The sequence below is a fragment of the Ruditapes philippinarum genome, unplaced genomic scaffold (genome assembly GCF_026571515.1).
Source record: "Ruditapes philippinarum isolate M1 unplaced genomic scaffold, ASM2657151v2 ctg1146_1_1_1_1, whole genome shotgun sequence".
Classification (NCBI taxonomy): Eukaryota; Metazoa; Mollusca; class Bivalvia; order Venerida; family Veneridae; genus Ruditapes; species Ruditapes philippinarum.
The window spans coordinates 85,019-109,786 of record NW_026853527.1 but is presented as its reverse complement, the minus strand read 5'-3'; the positions used below and the strand labels follow the sequence as shown (position 1 = coordinate 109,786).

The 24,768-nt window shown below is 34.3% G+C and overlaps 2 protein-coding genes across 23 annotated transcripts in view; both read right to left on the bottom strand.

Moving 5' to 3' along the window:
• LOC132737129 (sushi, von Willebrand factor type A, EGF and pentraxin domain-containing protein 1-like) overlaps window positions 1–14,575 on the bottom strand; it is a 74,006-nt gene extending 59,431 nt beyond the window's left edge. The window contains exons 1-12 of the mRNA XM_060724384.1: window positions 14,343–14,575; window positions 11,693–11,735; window positions 10,844–11,029; window positions 9,028–9,201; window positions 8,079–8,255; window positions 5,868–6,038; window positions 5,294–5,467; window positions 3,743–3,919; window positions 3,007–3,171; window positions 2,575–2,697; window positions 1,595–1,717; window positions 787–909 (exon numbers count right to left, since the gene is read on the bottom strand). Coding sequence (XP_060580367.1) covers window positions 787–909; window positions 1,595–1,717; window positions 2,575–2,697; window positions 3,007–3,171; window positions 3,743–3,919; window positions 5,294–5,467; window positions 5,868–6,038; window positions 8,079–8,255; window positions 9,028–9,201; window positions 10,844–11,029; window positions 11,693–11,735; window positions 14,343–14,387 — 1,681 coding nt within the window. The 5' untranslated portion in view covers window positions 14,388–14,575. The remainder of the gene's footprint in view (window positions 1–786; window positions 910–1,594; window positions 1,718–2,574; window positions 2,698–3,006; window positions 3,172–3,742; window positions 3,920–5,293; window positions 5,468–5,867; window positions 6,039–8,078; window positions 8,256–9,027; window positions 9,202–10,843; window positions 11,030–11,692; window positions 11,736–14,342) is intronic.
• Window positions 14,576–19,922: 5,347 nt separating this feature from the next.
• Window positions 19,923–24,768, bottom strand: part of LOC132737123 (arf-GAP with GTPase, ANK repeat and PH domain-containing protein 1-like) — a 78,576-nt gene continuing 73,730 nt past the window's right edge. For all 22 annotated transcript variants that reach the window (XM_060724365.1, XM_060724361.1, XM_060724358.1 and 19 more), the window contains one exon: window positions 19,923–24,329. In XM_060724365.1, coding sequence (XP_060580348.1) covers window positions 24,117–24,329 — 213 coding nt within the window. In that variant the 3' untranslated portion in view covers window positions 19,923–24,116. The remainder of the gene's footprint in view (window positions 24,330–24,768) is intronic.

Below are 24,768 nucleotides of genomic sequence, written 5' to 3'. Positions count from 1 at the left end.
ACAAATTTCCAAAGCACTATAAATCACTAATAGAATAAGAGTCTGATGAAATTTGAAAAATTACTACAAATTTTCACAGCAGTAAATGTTTTATAGTTTGACACTATACATAAATCACTGTTATAAACACAACCCGCGTAAGGGTCAGCATTATGGTTGCCGCTATTTTAATGAAAGTAAATCTATGGATTTCCAAAAAACATAATATTTGTATCTATATTTGTTCCTCCGTAAGAGGTTTCGGTTTATTTTCTAGATTATAAAATCTCCGTAAGAGAATAATTACCTTGTAGGAAATTTTCACCTTCGTACAAGACTAGGGTTCAATATTTTCTAGGTAATAAGATCACCGTAAGAGAATAATTACTTCACAGAAAATTTTCACCTCCGTAAGAGACTAGGGTTTATTTTCTAGATAATAAGATCTCAATAAGAGAATAATTACTTTGTAGAAAATTTTTACCTCTGTAAGAGGTTTAATAATAATGCTATCTCAGGTCAGTGTATGACACTGTTCCATTCGCTTTAATTCAACTGAACTGTTTGAAGACAAAGCTTATTGTCTTTCCACATGTTTTATTTCAGGCTGTGTTCTTCTGAGAACTATTCATGTTTCATTACCTAGCAAGATAGTATCCCAACATAAAATGATTAAATAACCCAACCATAAACTATATCCACAGATTTTTGGGGCTAAGTTGGAGACAATACAATCATATGAGCTGCTAATAGGGGCATGATGACATTATCCATCAATTGCCTTATACAAAAAATCTTAATCCTTACCTGTACATGATGTACCATCACCAGTATAGCCTGTATTACAAGCACAGGTAAAACTGCCACCAGTGTTTGTACATGCTGCATTTGAGTCACAATTATTTGTCCCTGCTGTACATTCATCAACATCTGAAATGCAAAAGATATATAGATATACTTTGTTAATATCTTTAATTATACACATGAATTGTATTCATATTTAAAATCTCAGAGAAATCAAATGAAACATGAGCTGAGTAGCGGCTTGGGCAATAAGCACAGGAAAGCCAAAACTTGCGACTCCATCATTATAATCCAGTCATACTAACCATTAGTCTATCTAGCTGTCATTATATTAGAAAGTACTTTTTGCTATATTATCATTAAAAACCAATTGTTCAAATCATTATAAATCTAAGAAACTAACGGAAAACCTTTCAAAAATCAGTCTAAGATCAATATTGCCAAACAATTGCTATTTTCTTGTTTGCAGCTGAATGAATAACAATGAACATTCCTGTGTTAGTTCCATCACTATTGGCATAGAAAGTAAGGTGGAGATATTGGTAAAATAAAAAGAAATGACGTCTGATGGAGTATCACAAAAGCTCACCTTGAGCACTTTGTGCTCTTAAGTGAGTTTTACCCAAAGGCTTCTATAAATCACAAGAAAAATTGCCTGGAAATGAAGCAAAAAGCAAAATACAAAAAATAAACAAGGACTTCAAAATATCAAAATTATATGTATGTTTTAAATCAATAATAAATCATTGCTAAATGTCAACATTGACAAAACATATAAGTATGAGATCAAACTCTTAAGTTCTTAACTTACCTTTACATGATGTACCATCACCATTGTACCCTGTATTACAAGCACAGGTAAAACTTCCAGCAGTGTTTGTACATGCTGCATTGGCATCACAATTACCTGTCCCTGCTGTACATTCATTTATATCTAGATGGAAAGAAAACATTTAAGAACATTTTTGATACTTTCTTTAAATTTTTTGGCATAAATGTCACACCAACACAGTATAGATCATATGGCAGCTTTCCAGCTTTACTGGTGTAGGAAGACCAGAGGTGCCCCTTTATACATTATTTCAGGCACAAGCAAGCTGAAAATTTAAATAACCTTGTAATTGTTCTAAATAATTATTGTAACAACATCCAATTCACATGCTGCAAATAACAGCATATTCTCTACAAAGAAGCTATAGTATAACTACTGCAGAGCAAACAACATTTAGAAGACAAAGGTTTTGATTGCTGGTGAAAGGTTTTGCTCTTGAAAAGTTAAATTTACAGTGCTATTTTACTTTGGGAAGACTTAACTTGTTGTTAAGGAGTTATCTCTGTCAAGTGAGATTTTGTAAAGTGCAGTAATGTACAGTATAATAAACATTGTTAGTGACAGGAGCATGCATGTTTCAATAAAACATTCAAAATCAACATTAAAGGGACACCACAGAGTCATTTCAGTAAAATGGGAGTTTTCATACCCTTGTGTACCATTTCTTGGCCCAATAACTCACATGCATTTTTTTTTTATCATTTGCTCACTCATTTATTATCATTTGAATTGAGCAAAATGACCAATAAAATGAAAAGAATGAAAAGGTTTTTAACTCAGCTGTGGCTAAACTTGCACCAAAAAATCCATTTTCAAATTATTTCTGAGTAACTTTATTCATTATTGTTTGCATTTTCCACTTTAGGTGTCACAGTTGATTTACCAGTATGTAAGAATATAAGTTTTTTCATTAATTTTAAGTCTTTGGACCTCAATGGAGATCAAACAATGCTCCTTACCTGTACATGATGTACCATCACCATTATATCCTGTATTACAAGCACAGGTAAAACTTCCAACAGTGTTCGTACATGCTGCATTGATATCACAATTACCTGTCCCTGCTGTACATTCATCAATGTCTAAAATGTAATGGGAACAAAATTAAATGTAACATCACAACAAAATCAAATAAACAATCATGCCTCCCATGTGGCTTAAATGTACCCAAATATAATGCTCTTTCATATGAAATAACACTTAACTTTAATAATTTACTTTTAAAAGAATGTGACTCTAAAGAGGGCAGAATGATGGCATGTTTGCAATTATTTTTTTTTGGTTAACAAATATTTTTCAAGACATCATTTCATAAGTGAATTCAAATTATTTTACAAATATCAATAAACATTGGACTTTAATTTTAAAATGTTCAAAATTATAATGAATACCTTCACAAGTCGGCAGAGACCCTGACCATGTGCCTTTACCACATGTTGTTGTCGCAGTTCCATTGATAACATAACCAGTGTTACATGAATACGTGGCTTCTTTACCATAAGTTGTCAATGTTGAAGATACATTGCCATTTGTAGGAGATGTAGGAGTCCCACAATCTAAATATAGAAAAATATGTCATTCAAACTGAGTTTACAAAGAAATAATGTGTAAGCACATTATGAAATTATTTAAATAACACATACCATATATCTCACTAAAAATACCATAATCTCACAACACCTACCATATATCTCACAACACATACCATATCTCTTGCAACACATATTATATACCTCGCAACACATACCATACATTTCACAACACATTTCATGTAACTCATAGCACATACCATATATCTCATAGCACATACCATATATCTCATAACACATACCATATATCTCATAACACATTCCATATATCTCACAACACATACCATATATCTCCCAACACATACCATATATCTCACAACACATACCATATATCTCACAGCACATACCATATATCTCCCAACACATACCATATATCTCACAACACATACCATATATCTCCCAACACATACCATATATCTCATAACGCATACCATATATCTCCCAACACATACCATATATCTCACAACACATACCATATATATCTCCCAACACATACCATATATATCATAACACATACCATATATCTCATAACACATACCATATATCTCGCATGTGGGTGGTGATGAGCTCCACTGGCCGTCAGCTTCACATTTTCTAATATTGCTACCCTTCAGGTCATGACTTGTAATACAAGTATAAGATGCTATCTTTCCATATGTTGTCCCTGGGTCAAAGTTTACATTACCATTATCTGGTTTCTTCAATACTCCACAATCTGCAAGAAATCAAGCAAAACTCTGTCTTTATTTGACATAATTTTGGTACTTATTTTTTAAACTTTTAGCCTGTTTGGAGGCAACAGATTATACCCATTAACCAGTGCAGCCAGCACAACCGTGATGTCTGATCATGGTCTGCTCTGTTAGCTATTCAGGCAGTACATTTTTTTTTTAATTTTCACAAAAATTTATCAAATTTGTTTTATCAAGATTGAAAGATGGTCAAATCTATTTAAGATATTAAGCAGAGTAAAATACTATAAACCAACATTTAACACGCCATTACATGCAAATTTCAATAACAACATTTTTCTATTCCTAAAATTAACCCTTGCTCCACAATTTTGAACACATAAGACTACAATAAACTTTTACTATCTCTATAGTAACCGACACTGTACCATTCTATATAAAAAGTTTATTTGTTATTGGTATCTGAAAATTTTACCCTTGGTTTACCTGTCTATTACAAGAATTAATTAACTTTGGCTATCTGAAAATAATTTTGGCTGATTTGTTACATTCATGTTTTCGCCCCGCACCGCCTAGCGAAAAGTCAAGAATTAACAAGTTAAAATGGAGGGATCGCGGGACGAAAACATGCTAATTATTGAGAATGCGGGCAAAGTTTTAATAAATAAAATTTCGCCCGATGCGGACGCGGGACAAGATTTATGAAATAAAACCCCGGGGTCCAGGGCAAAAAAACGCTAAATAGCACCCCCACTAATCAGCGCGTTTCACTCCGTGCCCTCACCATTTTAACTTCTTTATTATAGACTTATTTTTTAAAATTCGTCCCGCGCCCATGCTAATTAGCATGTTTTTGTCCCGTTACCCCACTGTTTTATTTCTTAAATCTTGCTCCGCGCCTCCGCGGGACAAACTTTTATTTATTTAACTTTGCCCTGAGCCCTCGCAAATTAGCGTGTTTTCGCCCCGCCATTTTAACTTGTTAATTTTAGACTTTTCGAATTAATTTGAATTATGTCTTTATAAAACTGTGCTGAAATACATTTATTTACACATAGCATACAGTGGCATTATAGTATTCTCTAGACCTTGTAACAACTAACCCACTATGGTACAATTTGGTGCACTTCTCTAGACCTTGTAACAACTTACCCACTATGGTACAATTGGGTACACTTCTCTAGACCCTGTAACAACTTACCCACTATGGTACAATTTGGTGCACTTCTCTAGACCCTGTAACAACTTACCCACTATGGTACAATTGGGTACACTTCTCTAGACCCTGTAACAACTTATCCACTATGGTACAATTGGGTACACTTCTCTAGACCTTGTAACAACTTACCGACTATGGTACAATTTGGTACACTTCTCTAGACCCTGTAACAACTTACCCACTATGGTACAACTAGGAGCACTATCACTCCATGTGCTAGTATTTGTACAAGTTGTATTGATCGCTCCTGTCAGATTATAGCCTGTATCACAACTGAAGGTTGCAACAGAGTTGTATACACTAGATTGATATGTCACTTTACCGCCAACAGGTGCAGTCAAGTTTCCACAATCTGAAATATTTCAAAAATAAAAAATGGTAAAAGAACTAATAGTAAAAGATGCATTAAACTAACGCTACCAATGTTATCTCATTACAGAGCTGTGAGTAGAACGCTCGACTATTCCCATGGCTTGATAGTCATTTGGCACAATATTGTAAAAAAGCTTGATAAAGGGACCAGTCCTCCTGTACACAGGTTGAAATAATGGTGAAAAAGTGTGCCATATGTCAATGGACTTTGAAAATATTTGAGGTGGAACACAAACTTTAACTTAAGTGATTAAGCAGCAGGGGGGGGCGGGGGGGGGTGCTAGATAGCTCTCCTTATTCTTCCTATATTATAGACGAGGAGCTAAAAATGGGATACAAAAAGCTGAATATAGAGATTTGATACAACATAATATATAAACCTTTGATATCACAGGTTGGTGAAGTCTCCCATTTTCCGTTTGCCTGGCATGTTATTGTTGCTTTACCGTTTATCTCATAGCCGTCATTGCAGGAAAATGTTGCTTTAGAGTTGTATGTTGTCGTACCTACATCAACACTACCATCAGATGGTGCACTTAATGACTTACAATCTACAAAGGATAAACAAGATATGTTTGTAAAACATGTATGCCCCCTATCAGCAGCCAATTAGTCATGTGATAAGGTTATTATGCATGACTTCTGACCCTGAGTGATCAAACAATTAATAAGGGTTTATCAAGTATCTATTGGTCATGACCTTAACCTTTGACCCCTTGACCCAAAACTCAATAGGGGTCATCTGCTGGTCACGAACAATCATCATACAAAGTTTGAAGTTCCTAGGCTAAAGTGTTTTTAGTTAATTGATCAGAAACCGTTTTTACCTACAAGGTCAATGTGACCTAGACCTTTGACCCCTTAACCCCAAAATCAATAGGTCATCTGCTGGTCATGACCAATCACCATACCAAGTTTGAAGTTCCTAGGCCTAAGGGTTCTTTAGTTATTGATCGGAAACCGTTTTAACATACAAGGTCAATGTGACCTTGACCTTTGACCCCAAAATCAAAAGGGGTCATCTGCTGCTCATGACCAATCACCATGCCAAGTTTGAAGTTCCTAGGCCGAAGCGTTCTTTAGTTATTGATCAGAAACCGTTTTTACTTACAATGTCAATGTGACCTTGACCTTTGACCCCTTGATCCCAAAATCAATAGGGGTAATCTGCTGGTCATGACAAATCACCATACCAAGTTTAAAGTTCCTAGGCCTAAGCGTTCTTAAGTTATTGATCAGAAACTGTTTTTACTTACAAAGTCAATGTGACCTTGACCTTTGACCCCTTGACCCAAAACTTAATAGGGGTCATCTGCTGGTCACGACCAATCATCATACAAAGTTTGAAGTTCCTAGGCCTAAGCGTTTTTAGTAAATTGATCGGAAACTGTTTTTACCTACAAGGTCAATGTGACCTTGACCTTTGACCCCTTGACCCCAAAATCAATAGGGGTCATCTACTGATCATGACCAATCACCATACCAAGTTTGAAGTTCCTAGGCATAAGGGTTCTTTAGTTATTGATCGGAAACCGTTTTTGCTTACAAGGTCAATGTGACCTTGACCTTTGACCCCTTGACCCCAAAATCAATAGGGGTCATCTACTGGTCATGACCAATCACCATATCAAGTTTGAAGTTCCTAGGCCTAAGGGTTCTTTAGTTATCACTCAGAAACCATTTGGTCTACGGACCAACGGACCGACAAGTGCAAAGCAATATACCCCCTTTTCTTCGAAATGGGGGCATAAAAAAAATATTTAAGAAATGTTATATCAAAATGCCAGTATCTCTCTGTATTCTAAAAATAATGTTCCAACAAAAGCTTATACAGAAGCTCAATGATGCCATTATGCAACAATTTTTGGAAACATTTGATTTTCATGTATGGGCTTCATGTCAGGTCTTATAACACTTGAGTCAAATGGGATATCCCAAACCTTTTTGGTTGAGGAAAATCTCGGGTGCTCCTTTGTTCATTATATCAATTGAGTAGAACTGAACTTTTGTGTTTTAGCTAGCTCGATGATTACATGAAAGGATCGAAAGTACTTAAAGAATTTGACCATCTTTTTTCCTTCTTTTATTTGTATTTTAGCTGGATAATTAAATGAAATAATCATAAGTCTTGGGCAATTAAAACCCACAGTAGTGATGAGCCATTAGACTTTAAGAATTTGACCATCTTAACAAAGCATTGCAAGAAGATTGGGCGTAAGTATTTTCTACAGTTTTCTTCAATGTTGTTGAAAGTTCTATGTGATCCTTTTTTTTTTTCTTTTTTATTTGATTGGGTTTTAGTTGCACAAACACAGTATTACTGGTGGACGAAGACCTCGGGTTCCTTTATCTACTTTATTTCAGGCACAAACGGAAACCACCAATGTTATGTAAGCTAACTGGATAGTTAAGTAATCTAAAACTAGTAAAATCTCTATTACAACTCTACAAAAAAGACTATGATTACAAATGTCTAAAACAGAAATAGTTTTGTAATATTATAATGTTATTTATCACTTTTATTTTCAGGAAAATGGTTTCCCATTATCCTTTTTCATATCAGTGTTATACATTGTAGTATCTAATTTTACCATGAATTGTACAAACAGGTTCGGTGCCATTCCATGAGCCGCCAGCTTGACAGGTGCGAGTCTCGTCGCCAGACGATATATAGTATCCAGTGCTACATGTGTATGTTGCCGTAGCACCAAACGTGGTTACAGGTGCAGATACAGTTCCGTCTGTTATATTATTTAAACCCTGACAATCTGAAATGATACCACAAGGGTGTAATAAAATGATATGATCAAAATAATGAGGTTGATCCGCTTGAATAAAACAGGTGTATCTGTGACATTGATTAAATTAAATGTTCCTTTGATAAAACTTCTAACAATTGTCTTTTTGGCACCAGATTAAATCAGTGTTTCATTTTTTCCCCCATTTTTTTTTTTAACTCTGGAGATGTTAACTTAAACACAGACTTATACCAAACCCAAAAGTCGAGATTTTTTACGTACCGACATGTACGAAATTTCTAAGATATTGGTAAATTTCTTAAGAAACACCATGAAAAAATATTCAGACAAACTGACAACTTATTATCTATTCTATTGTGGTTTTGTTTAGGTGGGTTTGGATGGTATTTAAAGTCAGATACTAATATCATCTTATGGTCCCTTTCCAGCTTAGCTGGTGTAAAGAGGTCATTATGAGATCTCTCAATTTTTTAACCCTACACCAACAGAAGTTTCCAAAATTCCATACAATACACTCAAACATGAATACTGAGCTTTCTTTCTGAAAAGAATTCAATCGCCCTTGTGGAATTCAAACCATAAAAGATGATGGGAAAGTGATAAGAAGTAAGCAACCAATCAATCCGTCAACCAATATGTCCCTCAAGGATTTTCTAATACTGCTACATTACAAAATTCAACATTAGTTTTACAAAATAAAACATATTCATAAGGTAAATATATGTGCATTATATAAAAAATAGTGTGAGAAAAAAAATAGTGTGAGAAAATTATCTTTTACCATCAATAGTACATGTAGGAGGACTATCACTCCAGACATCTCCAGTACAATTTGCTGTTGAAGATCCGGCTGTGATTGTGTAACCTGTGTTGCACGAGTATGTCAGGACAGAGCTGTATGTTGTGGTGGTGTAGACAGCTGTTCCACCTTCTGGGTCTGTTGGTGTACCACAATCTGCATAACAGAAATAAATGAAAATTAAACATCATATTATTGACAATTTGATAATTATTTAACCCTGCTTGTGGCTTGTTTCTGTCTTGTCAGAGTTTTATTGTTGAGTTATTGCCCTTGACTTAGTAAAATTTGCAATTTTCAACTTGTGTCGCACATTTTGTTTGTTTGTTTGTTTTATTTTACGCCTTTTCCCCAACAGTATTTCAGTCATACAGGCAGGTAGTTTCCCAACTATCGTTCCTGGAGCACACAGCTCAAAAGTATTTGACCAAGAGTCATGAAACTTTACAGAAATGTTGCACAGTATGTGAAGTTGTGCACCTTGGGTTTTGCTTGTGGATTTATTCTGTTCTGCCTGCAAAAGCATCTAAATCATAAATACAACAGACAAACTACAAACCGAAATTCCAAATAAACCCATGAGGTCACAATCACTAAACTTTTATTAGCTAGTTTGATAGCTCCACACAGAAGAATTCATTGGGGAGTCTATGGCGGAGTGGTTAATGTTGTTGACTTTCAACCACTTGCCTCTCACCCCTGTTAGTTCAAATCCTGCCAGTGACTTTGGATTGTTTAATGTGAGGGAGCTATCTAGCTTACTGAATTCTTACCCAACAATTTCACTTAAAACAAGATTCTGGTTTGAGCTTGGTGATGATCCCTGAATAGGTTTAAGACAAAGAAAAGTACACCTCTTGTAGTTTCAGAGTTATGTCCCTGGAAAAAGTTCAAATTGCAATAATTCCAAAATTAGGCAAGGCAGAGTTACTGTTCTTTGCACTGCACTTCAAATCAATGTGATCTATCAACCTACAATTTTTCTTGATTATTTCTCTTATGATATCCGAGTTATGTCCTGGACAACTTCAAAAAGTAAAAAGAAACAAAGGGCAATAACTCCAGAATTAGGCAAGGCAGAGTTATGATTCTTGTGCACTGCACATCTTCCCATTGAGATATATCTACCTACAAATTGTCATATTGATATCTCTTATAGTTTTACAGCAATGTCCTGGACAAGATTTTTCTTAAAGGGGAGATAATTAAAAAATGAGGCTTAACAGAGTTATGGTTCTTTTGCACTGCACCTCTACTCAATGAGATCTATCTACATACAATGTTTCATCTTGATATCTCTTATAGTATTAGTGTTATGTTCTGGACAAAGTTCAAAGTCTTAAAATTAACAAAGGGCAATAACTCCAAAATTCGGACAAAAACAGTTATTGTTCTTATGCACTGCGCATCTACCCATTGAGATCTATTCACCTACAAAGTTTCATATTGATATCTCTTATAGTTGTAGAGTTATGCCCCGGACAAGATTTTTCTATAAGGGGAGATAATTAAAGAACCGGGAAAAAAGACTTATGGTTCTTTGACACTGCACTCCCTCTTAATGCCCTCTACCACTATATGAAGTTTCAACAAATTATCTCAAAGTATTTTCAAGTTATGCTCCGGACAAGACAACGGACGGACGGAGGGATAGACGGACAAGGCGCTGACTATATGCTCCCCGAAATTTTTCAGGGAGCATAAAAAGTACTGCAAGTTTTATTTTTAGCACCATTATTGGCTGAAAAAAAAAGAGACTGAGTTAATATAATGGCAACATAAATGTTAAAATACTCACCTTTGATAACACAGTTAGGTGCCGAATCTGACCAGGAATTATCAGCCTGACATGTTCTAAAATTTGTTCCATTGAGAGAAAATCCATCCGAACATGTGTAAGACGCAGTATCATTTTCATTAACTCCGGCCACATTAACACTGCCATTTTCTGGGGCAGTAAGATCAGGACATGCTGCTTCAACTACTGAAAAAGAAAATCAAACAGAATCTAAAACAATGTGTTTTTTTTAACTTTTCCTCTGCCCAATTGGGAAATTCGGAAAATCAAGAAAAACTAAATTGCAGCACTAGTGGCATAGAGAACCCATGTCAAGAGTGGGATTTCAATTCCAAAAACAGCCCCAAAACTAATGACACCACTTTGGGAGAAAATAGGAATTTCAAGCATTTTGGAATAGGTCCATTTACAGAATTTGTCCAATAAATTATCAAATTTTGAATTTTACAACTTATGAAAATACATAAATTAACAGCCAGCGGTGTAAAAGTCTGGTCAGATTAGACACAGGGTTGATTCCCAGATGGTGCAGATCATGTTTATTGTGATTAATTTTGAAATCCTTTCTACTGTTATTCACACTGTACCTCTGCTGATGAAATAGCTGTTCCTTGTGAAAGTGCATCTAGTACAGGTAAACTGCTTGACAGCCTGTCCTAGGAATAATATGGTGGCTGAACTGTGCTATAGTGAATTCAATGTGACTTACCACAATGATATAGAAGGTAAACACTAAAACCTACCATCACAGAATGATATTCAGACCAGCCGAAGCAAATCTTGTGTTGCTGTTTGCATTGTAGTGTTAAAACTCCAAAATAAAAACATCACAACAAAGAAATAGCTTACCTCCATTTGACTGCAACACAGCTATACAAAACCAAATCAAAATCTGAAAAAGAAAAAAAAATCCATTCAAAGTGTTTTAACTGGAAATTGACTGATCAACAGGTTTCACAGTATATAAACGATTTGAACCCCAACCGGATCTTGTGAGAAGATTTTAGTGTCAGCCATATTCTGCCACTTCACTTGTTTACGATATTGGTATTTATATTGATACTGATGAACGTTAGGTTAGTAAATCTATATTTATATTGCGAGAGAGAAACTTTATTAAACGTCTAAGTTATGCAAAACATAAACGTTAGCACGAAGGCTATAAAATAATCTAAACTCACGAACAGCTTTCAGGTGATCAACACTGAACACGAACAAAAATCCGTCTTATTCCAATGTTGATTTAGTTAAACATTGAATTGTGATAACGAACTACTAAAGTAATCAATAACAAACGATAATTTAGTCATATGCATAACATATTGCTGTATCTTGAACATAAATTTAAGAGTTTTACCAAGGAGGTCATTTCCGTAAACTGAACGTTACTTGCTGGTGATTGTGAACCCTACTTGTGAGTTTACGAATTTTATCTGTACCCTGACTTGTGAGTATTTTTAAAGATTTATTGGAGAAAAAGTTTACGTTCATTGTGATTTTGTATCAATTATTGCCAGAAAATATAAATGATTGTAATAGAATTTTAGTATATAAGGTGGGATCTAAGATATTTACCGGGAATTGGTTTAACTGATAATATTGTTAATCATTTGTTTAATAAAATATATAATGCTATGTATATTTTTCTTTCGGATCACCATGGAAGAATACAACTGCATATACTGTTCAGTAAAGACTACGAATTTCAATGACATCATCACATAATTATTCGCCATCCAGACTGCAACTTGAAAATAATAAATAATGATCAGAATAAAATTTCCTATTTAAAAAATTTCAACGTCACAGCCAATAACGTAAACGAAAAAAAAGAAGTTTATAACACCAATAGCTGAAACACTGACAATTAAAATTTCAAAAATTTCCCAGATATTCTCCGTTTAAAAAAAATGCCAAAATTGTCGACGTCTATGAAAGATATACAAAATAAAAAGTCGTACATGTCAGAAAAAGAAAGTCAATGAATTTCTGAGAATATAAAACAGTGTTTAAAAAAGCAGAATGAAATCAACGGTAGGTGTAAAGCTTTCAACATGTTGAAATAAGTAATCTGCAAAAAAATCTTGTAATGATATTTCGAGGTTTTTTGATATGTGACGTTATATAACGGTCACGTCAAAACTAACAACAATGCCGTTGAACTAAATGTAAACAATTTATAGTACATATGTAATATTTTAGCTTTATATCTTTTGCAAAGAAAAATGAATGGTAAGTGAAGGTGAGGTTTGTTAGTTAATTATTCCTATCAAGAAATAATTGACTTTCTGATTCGTATAAACAGCCACTTCATACCGGTATTTTCGTAGACAGTGAAAACATGACGAAGCTCCTCCATTCATATGCAGTTTTAGTTACTTACATAGAACTAAAATATGTACCCTTCTCTTTTGACACAATAACTTCATATTCTGCTCATTAAAATTTGGAACATACGACAAAAACACAATAAAAATCATCAAAAGTGACTCGCAAGTAATGGTTCAGTGAAAACACAAGTAGGGTACAGATCATTAAAATTGTTTTAGCAAGACGGGTACAGTTATCAGAAATGTCGCCTCTATTATTTACTATGTTTTATCAATATTCAAAGATATTTTCACAAGTGTCTGTCCGGTAACATGAGGTTAAGACAATAAAGTTAAGATTCAGATATGAGTTATAGTGAAATAAAACAATTTTAGGCATACATTTGCTTGTGTAATCGGCGTGTGTTGACATAAACAAAATGTGAGGCGAAGAGCACAGCGTTTTATGCGCATATATTTTACGAAGAAGGTTATGGATGTATATTTAAGCAAAGATAAATTATTTCTTAATATGATTCAAATGTTAACATACCGTAACATATTAAATTCAAGCAGATTTTTAATAGTTTAATGTGTCATCCCGCCTGATTGTACGTTTAGATGCTGAATTCTTCTCACAAGATCCGGTTGGGGTTCAAATCGTTTATATACTGTGGGTTTGGTTGAAAATCAAACTTGTGGTTTTTGAGGGTTTGAGGTTTCTACTTTACATTCTACTATGTATGATCTATATTACAGACACACAAACGTGCACAATTACAGACACACAAACGAGCACAAAAACAGATGAAAATCACACAAACGAGCACAAATACAGACGAAAATATTCACACGATATTTCATTTTCAAAACAAACGGTTACTTTGGAGAGATGATGTGAAAAAAGACCCCAAAGAAAAAAAGGGAAAAAACCCAGAAAGGGTTTAGCTAAAACATCACGCCCCCTGACAAATTATTCCCGGGCCGGGGAACCCTGAACTTCCCCTAACCACCCCCTGATGCCACAAATATCTGGCGGTGACATTAAAAATTTCCCTCAAAAAAACCCAGACAAATAAAAAAATGGAAAGAAATCTTGGGGCACTTTTGCTGCTTTAAAAAACACTTTAAGTTAAAAAGATGGAGGCTATATTTGGGAAGTGCTACATAGTGTTGTTAATATTATTTACCCCTATCTCTGGAAAAATAAACCGCATTCTTGTATGTGCTTTCATCACGGATGGCGCCTTCGTCTCCAGTAATATGCACGAGAATTTCGTTTCCGGTGCGCATAACAGAACAATTCCTTTTTTAATCGAACACAAAATTGCTGAAGGAGCGTTTTGTCGACTTCCATGTGTTCATGGTTTTCACGTGTCTTTAAACATTAATACATTTTTTACACAATCCAGACATTTAGTACTTTTATATCCGTGTTTTATTTACAGTCATCAAAAAACACCGAATGATCGACGTATAAAAATCGTCGTTGTTTTCAAAATTATGTGTGTGTACATTTTATGGCACAGTTTATAACGCAAATTATGCCAATAGCTCAAATTTTGCAAAACAAACTTTGCATAAAAACGTCATGGGCGAGTTGCCCATTGTATGTATATGTTCCTTCACCATCCCATGCCAGTACCGCCAGCCCAGCATGATTGGTATGTTTCGTAACGGCTGTACGGCTGGGAATCAGACCTATTTCCTTTTCATTCATCATATCAAATTTTCTTTGCTAGGTATTAACTGTTATTTTCTTTTGGCTGATTTTTGTATTGTTCACGTGTCCCTTAATGTATGTCCTCTGTGAGTAACTAAACTAATGAAATTTGTGTCCAGTAAAAAGGAGAAATTTCATTGTAAGCACCATATGGTCATTATAAAGCCATAATTGCCCCATCGTCGGATACCCACGGCCGAGCCATTATCATTCATCAGATTGCATGTTATGTGACATGTTTATCAATCGTGGGTATCCGACGATGTAATTGCCCTGCAAAATAGATCAAATGTATATTACGATGTTCCGTTTTGACAATCGTGATTTTCTATTTCGATGGTGAAAGCGCGATGGTATGAAAACATTGTGGAAAGATGGTGAAAACGCGATGTTGTATCTGGTACATATACTTCGAAAATTTTATAAAAGTAACATTAAAAATATCAAAGTTAACTTATGAAAGATCTAAAACACACATATATAAAACACTACACGAAGCACACTGAATTTACATACCGACGCCACGTCATGAGGCCTTAAAGCAAGTTGCACAAAAAAAAATCCTTAAAACTTTAAATTTTTCAACAAATTTTATATGAACTTGCACACAGCATACCAGGGTCATCATGTAATTTGTTCAAAACAGTTTCATATGTGATTCCTGAAGCTCATTTGATACTCGCCACTGGTTGCTCATATTGGCGATTCCTCCAGAAGATTTTTCAGATTTTTGGAGGATAATACAGAAAGATGCCCCAATTCCAGAAACGTCTACTGGTTCTTCAGCTCCTGCAATATCACTCATAATGCGAAGACGGTCTTCTTCGTTGTAATCCGTCATATTTCGCTGATCTTTGAAACATTTTTTTTATCACTTGAAGACTATTGATCTCTTCATTATAGGTGTAAATGCAACTTTTTGAAAATTTTCTCACGTGAACATTGCAGACTATGCTAAGCAGATACAAAACTGTAACTTTGCCAGCCTTATTTGATGTACCCCGTTTCAGTTGTTTTTCCTTTTGTGTGAAAAAAATACGTTTTTTCCCTAAAAGGCTGATCCATTCGTCTTGTTACAGTATTGAAAAGGTGGTCTTTAAATAAACAAGAGCGATCAATAATCACATGTGTCGCCTCATGATGGCCAATTTCATGTTGGGACAAATTTTGTGACAGACGGACAGACAGACGGACAGTGCACAACTAGACTTGGTACTGATCATTCCTGTAAAGTTTGGATAAAATTGCACCAGTAGTTTATGAGGAGTAGTCCGGACAAGCTTTTGCGTATCTGGCAACACACAGAAAAAAACACCTTTTTATCAAAGGGCCATAACTTGGCCAAAAATCATTCAACCGGAAAACCTGCGCAATATGCGCAAGGACTTGAGCTACAGATCAATCCTGTAAAGTTTCATTGAAATTGCATTAGTGGTATAAGAGAAGAAGTCCGGACAAACTTTAAAAATAAAAATTATAAAAGGTCCATAACTCTGACAAAAATCATTGAACCGGAAAATGCTGACAATATGCACAACTAGACTTGGTACTGATCATTCCTGTAAAGTTTGGATGAAATTGCACCAGTAGTTTATGAGGAGTAGTCCGGACAAGCTTTTGTGTATCTGGCAACACACAGAAAAAAACACCTTTTTATCAAAGGGCCATAACTCGGCCAAAAATCATTCAACCGAAAAACCCGTGCAATATGCGCAAGGACTTGAGCTACAGATCAATCCTATAAAGTTTCATTGAAATTGCATTAGTGGTATAAGAGAAGTAGTCCGGACAAACTTTAAAATTAAAAATTATTAAAGGGCCATAACTCTGACAAAAATCATTGAACCGGAAAATGCTGGCAATATGCACAACTAGACTTGGTACTGATCATTCCTGTAAAGTTTGGATGAAAATGCACCAGTAGTTTATGAGTAGTAGTCAGGACAAGTTTTGTGACGGACGGACGGACAGACGACGGAGAAGTGATCCCTATGTTGCCACTACTCTGTAGAGGCGACACAAAAACTCCTTTAAATGGCTGCTCTTTTTAACATGAAAGGAACTTTCAGCAAGCAAACGATTACAGTACGGTAGACAGGTATTTTAAAACGTATTCTAGCAGTGCATAGTTCTATGTCTATATCAGAAATATTGATTCAACGAAGCCAAGGCATGTCACAATTTCCAACTTTTTCTGGGTGTCATATTATTAAGCTCCGATCTGGTTCTAAAGAATTGTGGTTTTGTTTAACTTGCAGAATTCTCTTAAAATACGACTCCTGCTGATGAGCAACAGCAACCATATGCGGAGAATTTGTTAGTACTTCTGATTCAGAATTCATGGACACTGTTGTAAACTGGTAAAACATTGGAATTAAGCTGTACATAGGCACCAAACTTATACCAAAGTATTGCTGAATGCGATTCATTGCACAGGTCATAGCATGGCTTTAATTAAAGCGAATAAATATTGTTTCTTTCTTTTTTGAGAGATATTAAAGTGAATATTTTCTAGGTAAAAAGTGGGACATAAATATGTCAAAACGCAACTTGGTATGATGAACTTGATGATATCTCTCTCTATATATTACAAATTTCAAGCTATTATCTCAATGAATAAGATATGACCTAATGACTAAGATATGAGCAGGCGCAACCATCGGCGTACATTATTTTGACACCCAATTTCAAGCTGCCGTTTGAGATTGACAAGTGTTCTTAATATGCCACAATATTAGGCCCGGTTATTTCAAACCTATTCATTAATAAAATAATTGATGACCAGACGCGACCACCAATGTAACTTCTGGGTTTTTACCTTAAAAGTATAAATGTGACAATGGTTCTCACTAATCACACATTGTTTTAAAATATCAGATATACATATATGGGCAAAGTCAAAGATACGGAATGAACATAACTATCAATGTACTATCATATCACGACTAGAAATTCTAGCTGCTAAACTTCCGTCTTCGAAAGCTGTTAAGCATAATAATTCAAAACAAAGTTACCGACTGGTAAAAAATCGGACATTTAAAAAATGATTTGTTCATGAGGGCATAAAAAGGAGAATAACTTTGTTAAATGCAATGAAGCATATAAAAATTGGCCTACTTCATTCAAATGTTAATGTTTCAGCTAGTTCTAGAGATATTATGTATAGGATATCGACCGAGTACGAGGTCTTTCTGTTTGGGAAAGACCTGGTCACGAATTTCATGTGACACCGAGAGCGCGTAGCGCTCGAGGTGTTTCATGAAATTCGTGGCCAGGTCTTTCCTTAACAGAAAGATCGATGTACGAGACCGATATCCAACTTACACACCGTTAAAACTATATTGGTTCGAAGCATTTGATGAAATGCACAACTATTATTTTTAACACGACGCATATACAGGTAAGCTTTTATCAACGTTCTGCTTAATACAATATATACTTAATTTGCTTTCCCCTTTAAAATAAAAAATGCTAAATGTACATTTTGTCAATAATATAAAATGAATAGATCTGTAATAGAAGGTATGTTAAAGAATGAATAATTATGTTCATAGTATTATGTATCAGACAATGCAGATTCTAGGACATTTGCCAACGGACAGTTGCCCCCCTCCCCCCGGGACGTATGCCCCCTTTTTGCCGTTGTGACTTGAGACTTGTCATCTCGTGTATAGATTTTATGTATGCAAATGGAAACATTTTAGTTTTATTTATTTATGGATGCTATTTGGACTTTCACAAATTTCCGCGAGAGTTTTTGAAATGTGTATTTAAGCACAATGAAATTTAGACAATAGGCGATGAATTATGGTAGCAAATAATTCAACAATAAAATATTTTTCAGGGAGTGGGGAGGGGGTACAAATGTCCGCCCCTTCCAAAGATATGAGGGTGCAAATGACCGCCATTGCAAAAAGGGGGCAAACTTCCGAGGGGGGCAACTTTCCGATCGGCAATGTGTGGATACCCAACAGACCACAAAAGTATGGAAAGCCAAAGAACAATATCAGACAGCCATGGCTTTTCATACAAAAGACTTACATCTGCATATTGTTGGCAAGTGTGAAATATATGAACTGAAACTATATTTTACAAAGCATATTATAAAGTGTTCTAGAATAAAATATGATCGTTCATCATAAAATGTTTTAAACTAAATCACTTATAGCTTTATTTACATTTTAAAATCGTAATGAGTATGCTGTGATTTCTGCTATATAGTTTCATAGATATGAACTTAAAGCATCCATTTTGTTATATTATGAACTTAATGACAGAATAACTATTACTTTAAAAAATGACGCGATTAAATAAATGTTAAATTTGTGCTAACTTTGCCATGCTACCCATTATTTTTATTGAAAGATCTAATATAGGGATGCTGGAATAATTGCTTAGTTAAAAGGGTTTTAATTTTTTATTGCATTTCATGTTTTCTTTGTCTGCGCATTGGCAGGTTTATTTTTTCACGTGTATTTCATGACCGGGTCTGTCTGACCAGAACAGACCTGTGCACGTGCAAAAGATAGACCTCATAACGGACTTTTTTGTTTAAACAGGTCTATCCGAAAAATATAGACCTGTCACAAACAATAGAGAAGGTGTGTAAAAAGTAGAACAAACATGAAAGGATGGGACAAAATGATACCTACATGTATATAGTGTCCACCTCCACACAGAATGGAGGGCAATAAAAATATACCTTACACAATGAGGTCAACACAGAAATGGTCATATGGGTGACTTTCCAGCTTAACTGGTGGAGGAAGACCTCAGGTGTCCCTCTGTACATTGTTTCAGGCACCTAAGTAGAACCACCCATGTTCCATAAACTAGCTTCCTCACATGAAATAATCCCCAACGGGATTCCAACCCACAGTGGTGAGGGACAAGTGATTTGAAGTTGGTGACCTTAACCATTTGGCCATGGAGACCCTACACAGGAAGCGAACTCAAACATGATTCATATAGGGTGCCTGAACTTCTTTCTTAATATAGCTTAAATAACTATTTTCCACCTAAAATGAGGAAACAAACACAACAAATATTAGTGATTTTTGTTTTTAATTTGTCGATTTGCATTTTCATATACAAGTAACAATATTTTACATAATACATATATAACATCTAAACACATGTAACTCTACATCAGGTATAAATAGATGCTCTCAGCTGACAAATGAAGAACCTTGATACACAAACAAATAGATAGGGGGGCACTAGAAATGCTGAGATTTTAAACACATGTGCATACATACATATCAACTCCTTCGTTATCATAGACCATAATTTTAATGTTAAATTACAACACATTTTAAGTAAAATTAAAAAATCAACAAGAATTTTCTTAAAAGTTAATATTCTAGTTTATATTATTTAAAGTTCTCAGTAAAATGCCCATGAGTCAACGTGATCGAGAATCTCTGGCTCTAAACTGGTAGCATAATGTAAGTTATCGTCCCATATATCATACTTAAGGGTTAAAATCTGAGAGATACACATGTCGGACAATATTGCTTAAAGACCTTCATATAGATATTTTCAACATAGAGATATTTTCGATATGTTGAGACGACCCTTTGACCTGTTAAGGTAATACTTATATCTGTTTAAGATTATCTTTTGAACAGGTAAGGTAAGCTTTAGATTGTTGTGGCTACCCAAAATCTAAAAACTCAATGCAACAATTATTAAGAATTTTTAAAATCTTCCGAACTTAAGCACCCCTCTAACACCTTAACCAAGCTTTACAAGCATGGTTTACTGGAGAAACAAAGAAAAAAATTCAATAGTCAACAATCAGTTCAAAAGAAACAACCTAGTAAACTTTTTCGAAAAACAACCTAAAATACAAGTAAAAATTCCTGACAAAGATATTGCAGATTTTTCTTAAGAACTTTCACAAGAATAATTATGTTTATATAAAACATCAGTGAAGAGAATCTGCTTCACGTTTAGTAAGGTAAGGGTTAACTTAACTCTGAAGGTGTGCTGCTTTAAAAAGATGAAACAGGAATACTGATAACTAACATAGCCAAAATCATGATGACATTTGAAGTATTGGACCTTTATTGGCAAACAAGTAAACAACCTAATAAAATTTCAGCAAGATTTTACTGAGTTGGATATAAATTCTACATGATTAAAGTCATAGTGAAGTAGATACTGTATACAGGAAATAACAAGTCAGTAAAAATGTTTAGTATATTAAAGTAATAAAATAATTCAACACTGATGGTTTGTCCGATTATAAGCTAAAATATTCTACTAAGTTATATCACTAACTTATCGGGGATATCTTTATCCCTTATAGCTGCATGCCTCCAGACGTGCCAAAATATTAAAAGAAAATTCAACTTGAGAAAAATATACTTAGATTTTAAGAAAAAGTAAAACGATTCAACTAATAATTTACACGTTATGTGCTATTAATAACCTATTTTAGAGTATTAATCACCATATTTCTACTGCAATACTAATGCAGTAAGGGCTAATTTTGCATATTTTGACCTCATTTTGGTAATTTCTTGGACTGAAAGTGTCACTTGCAGCGTGTAAATTTCATAATATTTTACTTTTAAATACAATTTCAAGATTTTCATGAAAATTAGCATAAATCTGGAGGCATGCTGCTTTAACCTGCTAAATTTATATAATGGATTTGCCCTTCTTTCAATTCCAGAACAATCCATTAGCAAACAATTATAGGATCTCAAAATAAATTGAAAAACAAAAATTTGAGCTACCAACAGTATAGAGCCTGTTCAGACAGCACAGATATACAGGCTGTCCTGACTCTATACTAATGGTAAAGGCTTACTCTAATTCCTACAGGTTAAGGGTCACACAATCTTTTTTCCAAAAAACTTTTTTCAGTTTTTCACAACTTAAAAATTGGATATATAAGCTATTCAAATGCATATTACAATAAATCACTGACCAAATTTAGGAACTAATACTGTATTTTCATGTAATGATCTCTTAAATTTCATGTAATGATCTCTTAAATTTCATGTAATGAAGTCTTAAATTTCATGTAATGAAGTCTTAAATTTCATGGAATTTTAATGCTATCTGACCTTTAGTAATAATAAATACGATGTAGTTGTTATTATAATCATAAATAAAGTGATCGTTATACACAATGTGGGTAATTTTCTAGTGATTTATACAAATTATTATAAAATACGTCCTCTTGTACATGGCTATGAACAATACCTTTAATGTAAAGATGGTTTCTGGGAAAAGAAGCAAAAAACTTAAAAACACTGCTGTAAAATGAAAAGATTAAATGGTCATTCATACACATGGTCCCCATGAAAAAAAAAATGAAGAAAAAAAAATGGCAACAAAAATCTGATGTTAAACATATCAGCTTTTTTTATTATAAAAAATAAAAATTAAAAACAACCACAGAATCAGAACTTTAAAATGCAGATCTAATATTTCCAGTCAGGTAGATAAACATTCAAATATAATGCAGGCTATATGTCTTAACTCTTAACTTGCTGGAATTTGTATAATGGAATTGCCCTGCTTTGAATTTGGAACAGTCCATTTAAAATTATAGGGATTTAAATTTAAAAATTTGAGTTACCAACAGTATTGAACCTGGTCAGACTGCATGGAAGTGCAGGCCGGCCTGGCTCTATACTGGTGGCAAAGGCTGACCAATATTTGGTTCCAGCAAGTTAAGGTTTAACACAGATGTAGGACAATCTCTATGTTGCAACAGGGGAAAGGTGAAACATGGAGAGCAAAAATCAGCACTTATATGCTGACATGTACGTGATTGTAGTTACCATAGCAACCATCTACATCACATCAGCTTATTAAAGGTAAAGATAAATATATATATATAGATATATAGCTACAGTTAAAAACCACTATCTTGCAAAGCACTTTTTGTATCTCTAGAAATCTGAACACATGTTGTTGTTGTTATTTTTTAATTGGAAAAAAAAAGTTTCTATATTTCTGTCAGAGAGATTTATTGGTTATATTTTTCTTCGCAATAGCGATTTATAGTTAAAATCTTTAATAAGTTACAATTTTTTTTTCTCAAGACATCAAAAACTGGCCTAAATTTTTTTCACATTTATATATCTATCAATAATTCATTTTTATCACTATTAGTTAGAACCAATTACCAAATAAATCAGTTATCATTTAGCGTTCAGATTCTGCACTAAAGGGCTTGCTACTGCCTTTGCGTATATCTATTTACATTTAAATGCTAAATATAGCCCTTTATTGCACTTTAATTCCATTAAATTCAAATAAATACATTTCATATATAACAATTACTAAAATCACTAAATACTTAACATGGATAAAGAGTGTTACCACGGATAAACGAGTGTACACTCTTAAAATGTTATTGAGACACATTCACACAAATAAATCCACACACAGTATCAACTTATGCCGGATTCATTTATGATGAATCCACACAGAGCATCAACTTATGTAAGATTCATTTAGCATAAATCCACACAGCATTTTAACTTATGCAGGATTCATATAGCATAAATCCACACAAGGTATCAACATATGCAGGATTTATTTTGCATAAATCCACACAGAGTATCAACTTATGCAGGATTCATTAGCATAAATCCACACAGTGTTTGTAGGATTCATATAGCATAAATCCATACAGAGTATGCAGGACTTCTTTTTCTCATATCCACACAGTTCTTTAACACATGCATGATTCATATACCATAAATCCACATATGTTATCGACATGTGCATGATTATATGTCTTTGATCCACAGTTGGCAAAATTCTGGAGGATTCCTACAGCTAGAATCCACACAGATTATCAATGTATGCAGAATTTGTAAAGCTTATAGCCACATAGTTCATCAACATATAATGGACTGGTATAAACTTAAATCCACAAAGAATAAAATAAACGCTGGAGGATTCATCCGTCTGCAATACAAATAGCCCTTGAACGTGGAGTATTTCCTTTGCTGCATGTAATTATACTGTTTCACAACACTAGATTCTGCATGCTTGAAACTAAAAGAATGAGCATTTCAGACTAAAATTAAAAAGTCAATGTCAATTTTCCTCCGTATTAACTCCTGTCGGTGTATTTCCGATGTTTCAAGGCAAGAATTCAAGCGCGAAATTCCACATCCAGGAATTCTCATTCCCATTAAATCTTGAACCCTTTTAATAATTAACTTTGCATGCAAATAAAAGCCTTTTTGCCACTACTGTACTGTTTCTATATAACACTGGCGGGTAACTTCTCAAAAACGTCCGTTTTTCCTCCACTTCCACCACTCTGATGAGAACTGCCACGTCTCCGTGGTAACGTGGGATGCTCCGGACAACCACTGTTCATTAGCAGATCTACACACTCCTGTGAGCCGGAACTCTTTGCATACCATAATGCATTTCTTCCTTCATGGTCCACAACCTTCACATTGGCATTTTGCTGAAACAGAAAAGAATATTACTCTATCAGATCAGTGATTATTTTTCGTATATTTTACAGCCAAATAAAGGACATTTCCACTAGACCAAAGTAGGTTTATTTTCCCCTTAATATGCTATATTTTCCCTTTGTTCACATTATTCACCTGAACCAGGTAGTAGATAGATTTACTTGACTTAAAGACAGAAAGCTGTCCCTATAAATAATGTAGACATCCTATGCTATGTACCATACATCTTTAATCAAATTGAAATGGAAAAAATTATAAAACATGTGGGTTAATTCCATTCTAAGTTGTTGGAAATTGATTTCAGGTTTTCTCCCTTTTTCTGATATTGTGCTTTATTTTTCCCTTCAAAATGCAACAGGTTAAAACAACAGAAATCACTGCAGTTTATTCATTTATTCATCTATAATGATTCATTTATCTCACTACTTT